At 38.8% G+C, this 13637-nt stretch overlaps 1 protein-coding gene across 1 annotated transcript; it reads left to right on the top strand.

Annotated features, from left to right (window-relative positions):
- The first annotated feature begins 1460 nt into the window (after positions 1-1460).
- LOC120073603 lies at positions 1461-3411 on the top strand. Its single transcript, XM_039026418.1, has 4 exons — positions 1461-1631; positions 2798-2926; positions 2968-3037; positions 3140-3411. The coding sequence occupies exons 1-4, from the start codon at positions 1461-1463 to the stop codon at positions 3409-3411; spliced, it is 642 nt and encodes a 213-aa protein (XP_038882346.1).
- The last annotated feature ends 10226 nt before the right edge of the window (positions 3412-13637 follow it).

Here is a 13637-nt window from a genome sequence, read left to right as displayed (position 1 = left end):
TCGCTCAGGGAGATGTCGCTAGCATCGTTCAAGGGGATCTCGCCAGTAGAGCTGTCTGTATTGATGGAAGTTCCTTTAATAAATGAATTATTTGAGACATTTTACTAGGAATTCTAAGTAGTTTAATCGGGAATTATATCCTTTCAGGCCAAGAAGAGCTAGGGAAAGTGTATAAACCAATAAGAGTCTGACGAATAGTGAGTGACTCAGTAAACTTAAGGTTTCCAATACTCATGTATATATGATCAAGTAAAGCATAGTGACATTAATGATGTATTTAAATTTCCTCAAGCAACAAATGGTTGGAGAATAACTTAATGCATGTTTCCCTGCTTGTATGTGTGTAACACAGGCCAAGGTATGTTGTGTAACCATTACAAAAGCTATGTTTCTGATTTTGATATATGGTTCCAAGAGGAAGACTATGAGAGATTGAGTTTTGTTGTAAATGAGTGGCAATGGAACAACTCTTATGTAAATACTAGGCAATGGAACTTAATTTGGTGTTACAAAATACACATTTGATACCGAAGGACGTTGAGAAGCTATCTAACCAATTAGGTACCGAAGGACATTTGAGAAGGTATCTGGCCAATTTTATACCGAAGGACATATGAGAAGGTATCATAGTAGCTCGATATTGAAGGACAAATTTGAGAAGGCATCTGAGTAGAAGTACCTAAAATATGATGGTACTTAGTGTGGCCACGTGCACATAGGCAGTTATGAATGAGAAACCGAAGTATGGGTGTCTTGGTTGGTAATAAAGGTTTAGGAGCTAGAGCGTTTAGGCTCATTCTCAACTAGGGAATAATAATGTTTAATGATGTCTGAGAATGGTTTACAGCTATATATAGAGACAAATGCTTGAGTTTACACATTGGTATATTTACATGTTTATAGTGATGCTACACTTGTTGCTTTACGATTCTATAGTCACTCACTGAGCTTTTAGCTCATAGAATTTCTGTGTTTTCTCTTTTCGGGTAGCAGTCAATTTCCTGAAGGTTGATCCTACTGCTGCTTGCCACCGAAAGACTCGGCTTATTAAAAGACTTAGGTTGATAATCCGTTTATGTACACATATTTTGTGAGGGACTAGGGTTTCTTTAGAAATGTTTGGCCACCTGTGAATATTTTTCTATAAAAGTGACGTCTTGGCTGTATGCTTGTAATTATGTAATCTTCGTAAGAACTTAAAGGGGAGGTTAGCTGTTTGCGTATATTACTAATTAAATGAATAGGTTGGTTTCTAGATTAGAAGGCTTGGGTGGTGAGTGCTGGCAGTAGGGCTAGTAGCTACCACGGTCATATCCTTTTCCAGAATAAAATGGTAATCTGTGAGGGGGTGTGACAAGTTGGTATCAGAGCATAAGATTTTGGGAATGAGAGGGAAGTTTATGCATAAGTCTAAGTCCCTAAGTGTGAGTCCCTAACATGTGTACATTGTATTAGGTAAAATGCCGAGGCAACATGGCAGACCAAGTAAGCAGACAGGTGGCAGGAACACTGAACCTACCAATAGGGGCCCGGAGGTTGGGGAGAACCCACCGGGTGGCAAAAAGAAGGTGAATGATTCAGTGGGTCAGGAGACGATGTCCGAGGGAGAGTCTAGTACTCCCCAAGCAAGGGCAAATTCGTAGCTAGAAGATGCAGTGTTTGACAGGATAGTGCAGAGGTTAGCAGCCACGAGCCAACCTAGAAAAGAAATATGGTATTGAGAGTTTTAAAGCCCTAGAGGCTGTGACATTTGAAGGTACAACAGATTCAGCTGAAGCCGAGTTGTGGCTAGATGTAGTTGAAAAATGTTTCAAAGTTATGAGTTGTCCAGAGGATAGGAAAGTGGGATTAGCCACCTTTCTATTATAGAAAGGAGCAGAGAAATGGTGGAAAGTGATATCCGCCAGACGAGTCAGTACAGATGTNAGTGATATCCGCCAGACGAGTCAGTACAGATGTGATGTTATGGCCTGAGTTCAGGAAGGCCTTTGAAGATAAGTATTACCCCAGCTCGTTTCGAGATGCAAAAAGGGATGAGTTCCTCAAATTAACACAGGGCACGATGTCGGTGGCAGAATATGAGCAGAAATTTACAGAATTATCATAGTATGCCCTGCCGATTATTGCTGAGGAAAGAGATAGATGCAGGAAATTTGAACAAGGTTTGAGGAAGGAAATCAGAACTCCAGTGACATCTACGGCTAATTGGCTAGATTTTAACCAGTTAGTAGAAATAGCAATACGAGTCGAGCGGAGTTTGGCAGATGTTGAGCAGTTGCCAAGAGGTAGTGAGACCGTAGTAGGGCCTAGAGACAAGGGATTTAGATCTCTAGTGGCAACCCAGACTAGTGGAAGCCATTTCAGGGGAACCAGTTGGCAGGGATCCAAGAAAAAGAAAACGAGACCCTTGGCCGGTGCAGTTAGCCGATCAGAGATGCCATGAGCTGGTGAGTCGGTAGCTAGCACAGACAGGAGACCGATATGCCCTAGTTGTGGCAAGAGGCATTTTGGGGCTTGCTATAGTTGCAAAGGTACATGTTTCCAATGCGGACAAACAGGGCATTTCAAGAGGGACTGTCCCCAAATGAATAGGGACGTTCCAATAGCACAATAGCCGACCTCCCAGACAGTTAACCAACCAAAGTGTGCCGGAAATCGGGGCGAAGGGTCAAATGTTGCCAAGCAGAAGAATGTCGTAGGTTGACCTCAATAGTAGGGGCGAATGTATGCCGTGACACACCAGGAGGGAGCAGAGTCTCCAGATGTTGTGACTGGTAATGTTATATTATGTGGGCAGTCTGCTTATGTTTTATTTGATCCTAGTGCCACACATTCATTTATATCTAGCATGTATGCACTTATAGATAGGTTGGTTAAACCTATGCCTGAAGAGTTATTTATCTCTACCCCTTTGGGAGATGTGATAGTAATAGATAGATGGTATAATCATTGTGAGATACTGATCAGAACTTCTATGCTGATTTACTTCCTTTAGAACTGTTGGAGTTTGATGCTATCCTGGGGATGGATTTTCTAAGTAAGTACTATGCTTCAGTAGACTGTTACAAAAAGAAGGTAGTGCTCAGAAAATCAAATGGCCAAGATGCAATGCTAACAGGAAACAAATGATTGGTCGTAGGGAATTTGATATCGATAGTGAACGCTCGGAAGCTATTGAGCAAGGGATGTAAAGCCTATCTGGCTCATGTGATGGTTGCTCAAGGGAAAGAGCTGAACCCAGAAGATGTCCCAGTAGTAAATGAATTTCAGGATGTATTTCCTGAAGAATTATCGAGATTACCACCTGACAGGGAGGTGGAGTTTATTATTGACTTAGTTCCAGGAACAACTCCTATATCGCAGGCACCGTATAGAATGGTGCCGACTGAGTTGAAAGAACTAAAGGTTTAGTTGCAAGAGTTAATTGACAAGGGATACATTTGACCTAGTGTATCGCCTTAGGGAGCTCCAGTATTATTTGTGAGGAAGAAAGATAGTACACTTAGATTGTGTATCGACTATAGGCAGCTGAATAAGGTAACGATTAAAAATAAATACTCGTTACCACGCATTGATGATTTGTTTGATCAGCTAAGAGGAGCCACGGTGTTTTGGAAGATAGACCTGAGATCGAGTTATCATCAACTGAAAGTGAGGGAAGCCGATATCCCTAAAGCCACGTTTAGAACGAGATATGGACATTATGAATTCCGGGTAATGCCTTTCGGATTGAAAAATGCCCCTGTGGTATTCATGGATCTCATGAACAGGATATTTCATCCCTACTTGGACCAGTTCGTGATAGTATTCATTGATGATATACTGGTGTATTCCGGCAGTAGGGAGGATCATATTACCCACCTAAGGATAGTGTTGCAGACGTTGCGAGATAGGCAGTTGTATGCTAAATTAAGTAAATGCGATTTTTGGTTAAACCGGGTAGTATTTCTTGGGCATGTTGTTTTAGCAGAGGGCATTAGTGTAGATACTCAGAAGACGAAAGTAATAGTTAATTGGGATCGACCCACAACCGTTTTAGAAATATGAAGTTTTCTAGGGTTGGCAGGTTATTATCGGAGGTTTATGGAGGATTTCTCTAAGATAGCCCTTCCGTTGACGAACCTGACCAAGAAAGGCATGAGATTTGAATGGTCGTTGGAGTGTGAATATAGTTTCCAGGAGCTGAAACAGAAACTAGTATCAGCACCAGTGCTTACTTTGCCTATTCCAGGTAAGAAATTTGAGATTTATTGCGACGCATCTCGACAAGGATTGGGATGTGTGTTGATGCAGGATGGGAAGGTAATTGCATATGCCTCTCATCAACTTAAGAAACACGAGGGCATTTATCCCATGCATGATCTGGAATTGGCAAGCTCTGAAGTTATGGAGACATTATTTATTTGGAGAGCACTGCAGGATATTTACAGATCATAAAAGCTTGAAATATATCTGTTATAAAAAGGAGTTGAATCTAAGACAAAGAAGATAGATTGAATTGATTAAAGATTACGACTGTTCCATCGAATATCACCCTAGTAAGGCTAATGTTGTGGCAGATGCACTGAGTAGAAAATCCTCGGGACCTAAGGCCATTACTGGTTCAATAAGAGGAATGTTATTACAGCAGTTCAGGAATTCCAGAACCGCCTTATTAGTGGAACCGTCAGGAGGGTTGATAGCTACTTTTCAGATAAGATCGACCTTAGTATAAAACCATAAGCAGGATCAGTTGGAAGACCCTGATTTGCAGAAGATTGCTGATGATGTGAGTAAGGGCATCAGGGTTGACTTCTAACTGGGAGTAGACAGTGTGCTAGAAAAGGAGGGGAGAATGTGTGTGCTTAACAAGCTACAGCTTAAACAAGCCATTTTAGAGGAAGCACATAGTTCTGCTTATGTCATGCATCCAGGTAGCACCAAGATGTATAGAACTTTGAAGAAATCTTACTGGTGGCCTGGGATGATGAGAGACATAGCACAATACGTGGACCGATGTATAGTCTGTCAACAAGTAAAACCTGAGGACAAAGACCAACAGGATTACTCAATCCACTTTCAGTGTCTGAGTGGAAGTAGAAACATGTGACAATGGACTTCCTTTTGGTTTGCCTAAGACACCCTTAGGATTTGATGGCATTTGGGTAATAGTCGATAGACTAACTAAGACAACCAAGTTCATACTAGTAAAAGTTACTTTTACACTAGACCGTCTAGCTAAGATTTATGTGGATAGGATAATCAATCAGTATGAAGCCCTAGTGTCGATAGTGTCGGATCGGGATTCGAGGTTCACTTCAAAATTTTGGCCTAGTTTACAGAAGGCTATGGGCACTAAATTGCATTTCAATACAGCTTTTCATCTGCAAACAGATGGACAGTCGGAAAGAACTATACAGACACTGGAAGATATGTTAAAAGCTTGTGTACTACAATTCAAAGGAAGTTGAGATACACACTTATCGTTGATTGAATTTACCTACAACAATAGCTACCATTCTAGTATCGAAATGGCTCCCTATGAAGCATTGTACGGCCGACCTTGCAGGACTTCAATATGCTGGAACGAAGTCGGAGAATGAAAATTACTGGGTCCAGAATTAGTTCAACAAACAACAGAGAATGTGAAACTTATCAGGGATAATCTTAAGGCAACTCGTGATAGACAGAAGAGCTACGCCAATAAACGAAGAAGAGAACTAGAATTTGAAGTCGGAGAAGGGGTATTTCTCTGGCTATCCCTATGGAAAGGAATTCTCCGGTTTGGGAGAAAAGGGAAGTTAAGTCCATGATACATCGGACCATATGAAATTGTGGAATGAATTGGTCCAGTAGCTTATAGGTTGCAATTGCCGATGGAGCTAGCTCGTATACACAACGTATTTCATATGTCAATGCTATGGAAATACGTGCCTGATCCTATGCACATACTAGCAACACAACTGGTGCAGCTCAAAAAAGATTTATCTTACGAGGAAGAAGCCATCGAAATTTTGGACAGGAAAGATCAGGTACTCAGAACTAAGACGATTCCTTTGGTGAAAGTGTTGTGGCATAATCATGGGATCGAGGAAGCAACCTGGGAACTTGAAGAGCAAATGAGGAAGAGATACCCTCAACTTTTCAAATGACATATCAGGTAATATTTCGAGGACAAAATTTCTTTTAAGGGGGGATGACTGTAAACCCCTGAACTTAGGTTCCCTAGATAAGCATTTTTAGCCAAAGGAATGTTATATTATATATTTATTAAATAGAAATTCATGTTGTTTATAGGAATTATGAAGGAAGGAAAAAAAATATCAAATGAAGAAACTCAATCATTAGTCTGCTGGAGGCACTAAGTGTGGAGTGACGTGGTAATTAATTCTTTGAACTCAGGAAGCGGCAGGAAGATTAAAAAGGGAAGTGAAACTTCAACAACATGGTTTTGGCAATTGACAAGAGTAAATTTAGCGAATTCGGTGCCATTTGAAAGCTGGGAGAATCTAGTTTTCAAGGTTGTTTTGTTGGAGAAAGATTGCAAGAGGAAAAGAAAAAAAGTGGAAAATTTGCAAAAGAGGCAGAACCACAGATTAATCAGGGCCTGAGGTGAAGTTTGGAAGTTCTAAGCCAAACTATAAGGAATTCTAGGCTGAAATTTTAAGGTAAGGAAGTAACTCAAATCTAAACAAGTTTGTAGAAGGAAGTTGCTTGAAAAGAGCTCTGGATTTTGAGTTATGAATTTTTGAAGATATAACAGGGAATTGGTGCATAAGCAGACAGCTGCTTGTGAGGAACAAGCAAGCTGTTCATCAAGGAGAATTATAGCAAGATTTGGGCATGAGGATCTCGTTTATAAAGAAATCTCACTGATTTTGTAAGGAGGATCTCGCTCTAGGGGGAAATCTCGCTAAGAATTGAGGTGAGTATCGCTATGAATTTCACAGGAAAAGCTTGATCTCGCTCTAAAGGATCTCGCTGGTATCCCTTTAGAGGATCTCACTGATATCGCTCTAGGGGATCTTGCTGGTATCACTCAGGGGGGGATCTCGCTAGCACCGCTTAGGGGGATCTCGCTAGCCTCGCTCAGAGGGATGTCGCTAGCATTGCTCAGGGGGATCTCACTGACCTCGCTTAGGGGAATCTCGCTAGTAGAGCTGTCTGTATTGATTGAAGTTCCTGTAATAAATGAATATTTGAGATATTTTACTAGGAATTCTAAGTAGTTTAATCGGGAATTATGTCTTTTCAGGCCAATAAGAGCTAGGGGAAGCGTATAAACCAATAAGAGCCTGACGAATAGTGAGTGACTCAGTAAACTTAAGGTTTCCAATACTCATGCATATATGATCAAGTAAAGCACAGTGACATTAATGATGTATTTAAATTTCCTCGAGCAACAAATGGTTGGAGAATAACTTAATGCATGTTTCCCTGCTTGTATGTGTGTAACACAGGCCAAGGTATGTTATGTAACCATTACAAAAGTTGTGTTTCTAATTTTGATTTATGGTTCCTAGAGGAAGACTATGAGAGAATGAGTTTTGTTGTAAATGAGTGGCAAGAGAACAACTCTTGTGTAAATACTAGGCAATAGAACTTAATTTGGTGTTACAAAATACACATTTGATACCAAAGGATGTTGAGAAGGTATCTAACCAATTAGGTACTGAAGGACATTTGAGAAGGTACCTGGCCAATTTGATACCGAAGGACATTTGAGAAGGTATCTGGCCAATTTGATACCGAAGGACATTTGAGAAGGTATCTGGCCAATTTGATACCGAAGGACATATGAGAAAGTATCATAGTAGCTCGATACTGAAGGACAAATTTGAGAAGGTATCTGAGTGGAAGTACCTAAAATATGATGGTACTTAGTGTGGCCACGTGCACGTAGGCAGTTATGAATGAGAAACCGAAGTATGGGTGTCTTAGATGGTAATAAAGGTTTGGGAGCTAGAGCGTTTAGGCTCGTTCTTAACTAGGGAATAATAATGTTTAATGATGTCTGAGAATGGTTTACAGCTACATATAGAGACAAATGTTTGAGTTTACACATTGGTATATTTACATGTTTATAGTGATGCTACGCTTGTTGCTTTACAATTCTATAGTCACTTACTGAGCTTTTAGCTCACAGAATTTCTGTGTTTTCTCTTTTCAAGTAGTAGTCAGCTTCCTCAAGATTGATCCTGCTGTTGCTTGCCACCGAAAGACTCGGCTTATTAAAAGACTTAGGTTGATAATCCGTTTATGTACACATATTTTGTGAGGGACTAGGGTTTCTGTAGAAATGTTGGGCCACCTATGAATATTTTTCTATAAAAGTGACGTCTTGGCTGTATGCTTGTAATTATGTAATCTTCATGAGAACTTAAGGGGGAGGTTAACTGTTTGCGTATATTACTAATTAAATGAATAGGTTGGTTTCTAGATTAGAAGGCTTAGGTGGTGAGTGCTGGTAGTAGGGCTAGTAGCTACCACGGTCATATCCCCTTCCAGAATAAAAGGGTATTAATTGTTATGACCATTACCATTATCATCTCTCTGTCTATTTCTGTTCATCCATAATCCATTTTCTCCATGATGTTTTCCTAAATTCCCTGGGTAATTAGCAAGAATTAAGCAAGTAAATTAATTTGTGTTAAGGAAATAATTATGTTTAGCTAAAACATGCTTGACGACATCTTCACCTATGAAAGCAGAAGTGAAGATGTTATTCCGCCTATCGAGAGAGGGTTGGAAGAATGTGTTAACTAAAGCAAGAAGAACTTCCAGAGATGGAAGCAACCTTACATTCATAACGTTCATCCCTATTTCACCATAGAGATATGGGAATGCGGCCGATCACCGAGAGGTGTACGCCAAGGGAAAGCGGAACCTTAGTTATATATTTAACGCAATTAACAAACTTGTAGTGTTTTTACTATTTATTCTTCCTATTTCTGATTCATCCATAAAGCCTTGCCATCACATACCACGATCCTTTGTATAAACTTCACAGTCAGTCTCGAACTCGGTATCATGTATCATGTATCTTGTATCTTGTATCATCTTAGTTTAGGATTTTATTTTCAACGCAATTTTATTTTATCAACGCAATTTTATCTTGTCACAATTTAAATTCTTATATAAACAACAATTCTTTATTAATTGTAAAACCGATCACTTGTATCACAAAAGTAACACATTAACGAAAACAATCCCTATGTTCGACCTCAGATTATTCTGAGAAACTTGCATTGGAATTATAGTTTCTTTCAACGCAAGGAAACTTGTGACATGGATTACTCTATCGCATACTACGAGCATATCATTAACAACGCATATATTTAGAAGTAGTGTGCATAAGCGATAACACAACATGACATTCCATTTTTTTAGCGTTACAAGTTTATGGCAACATGAGCTTGGTGTTCATTCATTCATATTCATATTTGTTCACATGCTGTAAGATAGGATATAAAATTCATTGTGTCAAAGTTTATGGCGCCATTGCCAGGGACATGAGCTTGTAGCACATTATCTATCATCACAGTGCATGCATTATAAAGATTCATTCTTCATCGCGTCAAGTTTATGGCGCCGTTGCCGGGGATTGGTAATGGTTAGTGTTGAGTACATTTGTGGTATTTTGCAGGACAGATCTCTTTGTATTGGCTATTTATCGCAAAGAGCAGTCTGTTGGTTTATGAGTATTGGACTTGATCAAGAAATTCTAAGCTGACCTAGAGATCAAGTGTATTTTTCGTGCAGGAACACATCAGAACCAAATTAAGTGCTGGAATTTCAAGACCTACAGTTGGGGAGAATGCAAGGTTTGAGATAAGGCCAGTCATGCTTCAAATGATCCAAAATGCAGGATAATTCGATGTCTATAAGGAGAAGACCTGCATACTCATTTGACCAGCTTTGTAGAAATGTGCAACACATTCTCCATACCTGGTGTGACTCCCAAAGAAATTAGATTATATCTCTTCCCGTACACACTGCGTGATGAGGCAAAGAGGTGAACAATGTCCTTGATGACATTGCACAAGTAAGCTTGACTGCCTGCAGGGGATGCTATTGCGGTAACTCTGACAAACTTCTTTCAATCATCCCTATATCTATGTTTAATTGCTTTCTTTACAGCTTTCTTTTACGGTTTTCTGCCTTGCGTTATTTACTGTTTACTAGAATAGCCTTTACTGGTTTATGAGTTTACTTTCAGTTTAATTCATTTATGTTATTTCCATGCTTTGTTTGAGTTTCTTACTTTTCTGCATTAGTTGTGTGGTTCTTAAATTTCTATGAATGACTGAATAAAAAGAAAATGAACACCACAAATTCTTATCGACTTGTGTGTTTGATGAATTAAAAAGAAAAATAAAGATTGGTATGCATTGCGATGATGGGTGCATCTTGTGATAACAAGATACACTTTGCGTCCATCCAACCCAAATGCATTGCGCTGAGGGGTGTGTTGCGCTCATATGTATTTTTCACCTGTCCTTAGCAAAAACGCACTACGTTGAGGTAGTGTTGTGCCAGTAGAAATACAGTGCGCCCGTCCTCTAGAAATGCATTGAGTTGAGGGGTGTGTTGCACTGATACATGCGTTGTTGCCCGTCCTCTACAAAGATGCATTTGCCTTAATGGATGCATAGTGTTAATCATTAACCGTGCACTCGTCTGAATAAAATACAAAGGATAATTTCATTCATTATTTTTCTGTGTAAAGAAGCTAATTCTTTGATTCTTTGTAAATGCAAAATTTTTTTATTGCGTTATTTGTAATTTCTTGTATACTTAGTTAATTTTTAATACAACTGAGTAGCATTTCTTTCCCTATGCCTTAGCCTCTTCTTTATCATCTTTTGTCATTATTTGTCATATTCTTGATCTTTTATTTTGCGTTATTCATTGCGCTGCCATGATGAGTTATATGCATACACTTAGTAACATTTCCCACATTTTGTATTTTCTGATTAACACTTAGTTAATTCGTGACTATAGCACTATTTTACCTTTTATCCTTCAAAATTCTGCTCAAACCCTCTTTTCGAAATTTTGTCTAAGTGTTTGTCTATTCTGTCCAAAACAACGCAATGAGAACCTTGCGCATCTCTAAATTTGGGGGTGGGGAAGGTTTGAGCAGATGAGATCAAGTGATGTGGTCATTAAGAAAATGTGTTCATTACCATTAAAAAAAAATTCGAAAAAAAAAATTATTTTCATACAAAACTCCAATGTCAGCGCAAGGGAAATTTCAAAAACAATCCTAACCTGATAAGAGTTAAGTCAGGAAATAAACCTGCTCATAGTTGGATGTTCGCATGACACCCGTGGGAGCAAGCCAAAACGAAGGTGGATCCAATAACGACGCAATATGAAAAGAGAAAAAAATGAGAAGAAGAAAAATAAAAGAATATAAGAGACAACTCCTCTGACCAGCAAAAGGTATACTTAGCTGAAATTCAAGAGTTAAAGTTGAGATTGACACATAACCGTAGTTGGATGTTCGCATGACGCCCGTGGGAACAAGCCAAAACGAAGAGTTTAACCATGATCAAACAGTCTTTAAATGAATGACGCAAATTTGACCACCACATCTAAACACATCAATTGATTTTTGCAAGAAGAGGTAAACTTTCTTTTTAAACTAGAAAAGCATTTTGAGTAGAATTTGTTGAATAGAAGAATAAAGTAAGGCTTTGTTATGAAATTATCAAGGATAGAAGGAAATTGCGTTGTTAAGTAATGTTGCCTAGGTGGAGCATTCGGAGTAACCAATCGACGCAAAATTTTAAGATAAGAATTGAATAATATTGCCTTAGTAGAAGATATGCTTGAGGGCAAGCATATATCTAAATTTGGGGGTGTGATAACTTGTAGAAATACAAGTTATTTATACTGTTTTATTTAGATATTGCAGCTAAAAGAAAGAAAAGTTGCATCGAAAGTATAGAAATTGGCTAAGAAATGCGAGAATTATAAATTGTCGTCAATACACCCATTAACACCATTACGATGGTAGAATAGAATGTTTCAAGTCTGCTTTGTAGGAAATCAAGTCACCGCATGCATTTATGGCTCAAAGATAAAATGAATAATGCATCTACGTCGCATTGCGCTCGTCAATCAATAATGGAGAGACGATTTCACGCAATGACGGCGCATGCGACAATCGATTAAGAGCTTTGTGATCAACGCAATTTCAATCGCATGCGGTAATAAAAAATAACACCCATGCGAGCAAACGATCAAAGATGTAAAGAGCAACGCAATTGCGGAGGATTCAGACGCGTGTACAGCTGTCAGTGTGCATTTCTGACGGGATTGATTGCATAACAGAAGGAATATTCACTCCACCATTTCAGAAACCGCCTTAACAATAAAGTGGGGACCACAATGCAAAGAGTCAAAGCTTCGCTTATAAATAGCTTCTGCAATTCCATTGAAAGATATACAAGAATACTCGATACAGGAAAACTTGATACTTGTATATACTGGAATATATAGAAACGTGTATATACTGATCTGAGTGAGAGACTGGTCTGAAGCGATTTCTAGAGTAGATCCGGGATAATCAAGAGACAAGGCCAAGAGGTGAGTCTCTGGGCAAAGAATCCTTCCAATCCCCTCCGTTGAAGCTCTATACGAAGGTCACTTCTACCAGAAGAGCAAGCCTGAGAGGGAAGCTCTTCTCTCCATTACTACCACACGCCGACAAGCAAAACCTCCGTCTAGGATCTGTGTTAAGACGTTGACACTTTTCTATATTTGTCTCTAAATCTTTATTTTATCATCTGTATTCATCTTCTTTACTTTATCATTCACACCATGTATCAGACGCTTAATCTTAATATTAATTGTTATGACTATTACCATTGTTATCTCTCTATCTATTTCCGTTCATCTATAATACATTTTCTCCATGATGTTTTCCTAAATTCCCTGGGTAATTAGCAAGAATTAAGCAAGTAAATTAATTTGTGTTAAGAAAATAATTATGTTTAGCTAAAGCATGCTCGGCGACATCTTCACCTGTGAGAGCAGAAATGAAGATGTTATTTCGCCTATCGAGAAAGGGTTGGAAGAATGCGTTAACTAAAGCAAGAAGTACTTCCAGAGATGGAAGAAACCTTGCATTTATAACGTTAATCCCTATTTCACCATAGAGATATGGGAACGTGGCCAATCACCAAGAGGTGTACGCTAAGGGAAAACGGAACCTTAGTTATATCTTTAACGCAATTAACAAACTTGCAGTGTTTTTACTATTTATTCTTCCTATTTCTGATTCATCCATAAAGTCTTGCCATCGCATACCACGATCCTTTGTATAAACTTCATAGTCAGTCTCGAACTCAGTATCATGTATCATGTATCTTGTATCTTGTATCATTTTAGTTTAGGATTTTATTTCCAACGCAATTTTATTTTATCAACGCAATTTTATTTCGTTGCAATTTAAATTCCTGTATAAACAACCATTCTTTATTAATTGTAAAACTGGTCGCTTGTATAAAAAAAATAATGCATTAACGAAAACAATCCCTGTGTTCGACCTCAGATTATTCTGAGAAACTTGCGTTGGAATTATACTTGGTTTCAGTGTAAGGAAACTTATGACACACATTACTCTATCGCATACTACGAGTATATCA

This window comes from Benincasa hispida, chromosome 3 (genome assembly GCF_009727055.1).
Source record: "Benincasa hispida cultivar B227 chromosome 3, ASM972705v1, whole genome shotgun sequence".
NCBI lineage: Eukaryota > Viridiplantae > Streptophyta > Magnoliopsida > Cucurbitales > Cucurbitaceae > Benincasa > Benincasa hispida.
Note: the sequence above shows the minus strand (reverse complement) of the source record. Positions and strands in the feature narration are given on the sequence as shown.

Excerpts from the sequence above, each read along its gene's own strand:
- LOC120073603 (XM_039026418.1), top strand. The coding sequence starts at position 1,461 with ATGCCGAGGCAACATGGCAGACCAAGTAAGCAGACAGGTGGCAGGAAC. Across the intron at positions 1,632-2,797 it reads CTAGTACTCCCCAAGCAAGG|TCTGCTTATGTTTTATTTGA; the intron begins GCAAATTCGTAG and ends TTATGTGGGCAG. Across the intron at positions 3,038-3,139 it reads CCTGGGGATGGATTTTCTAA|GGAATTTGATATCGATAGTG; the intron begins GTAAGTACTATG and ends GATTGGTCGTAG.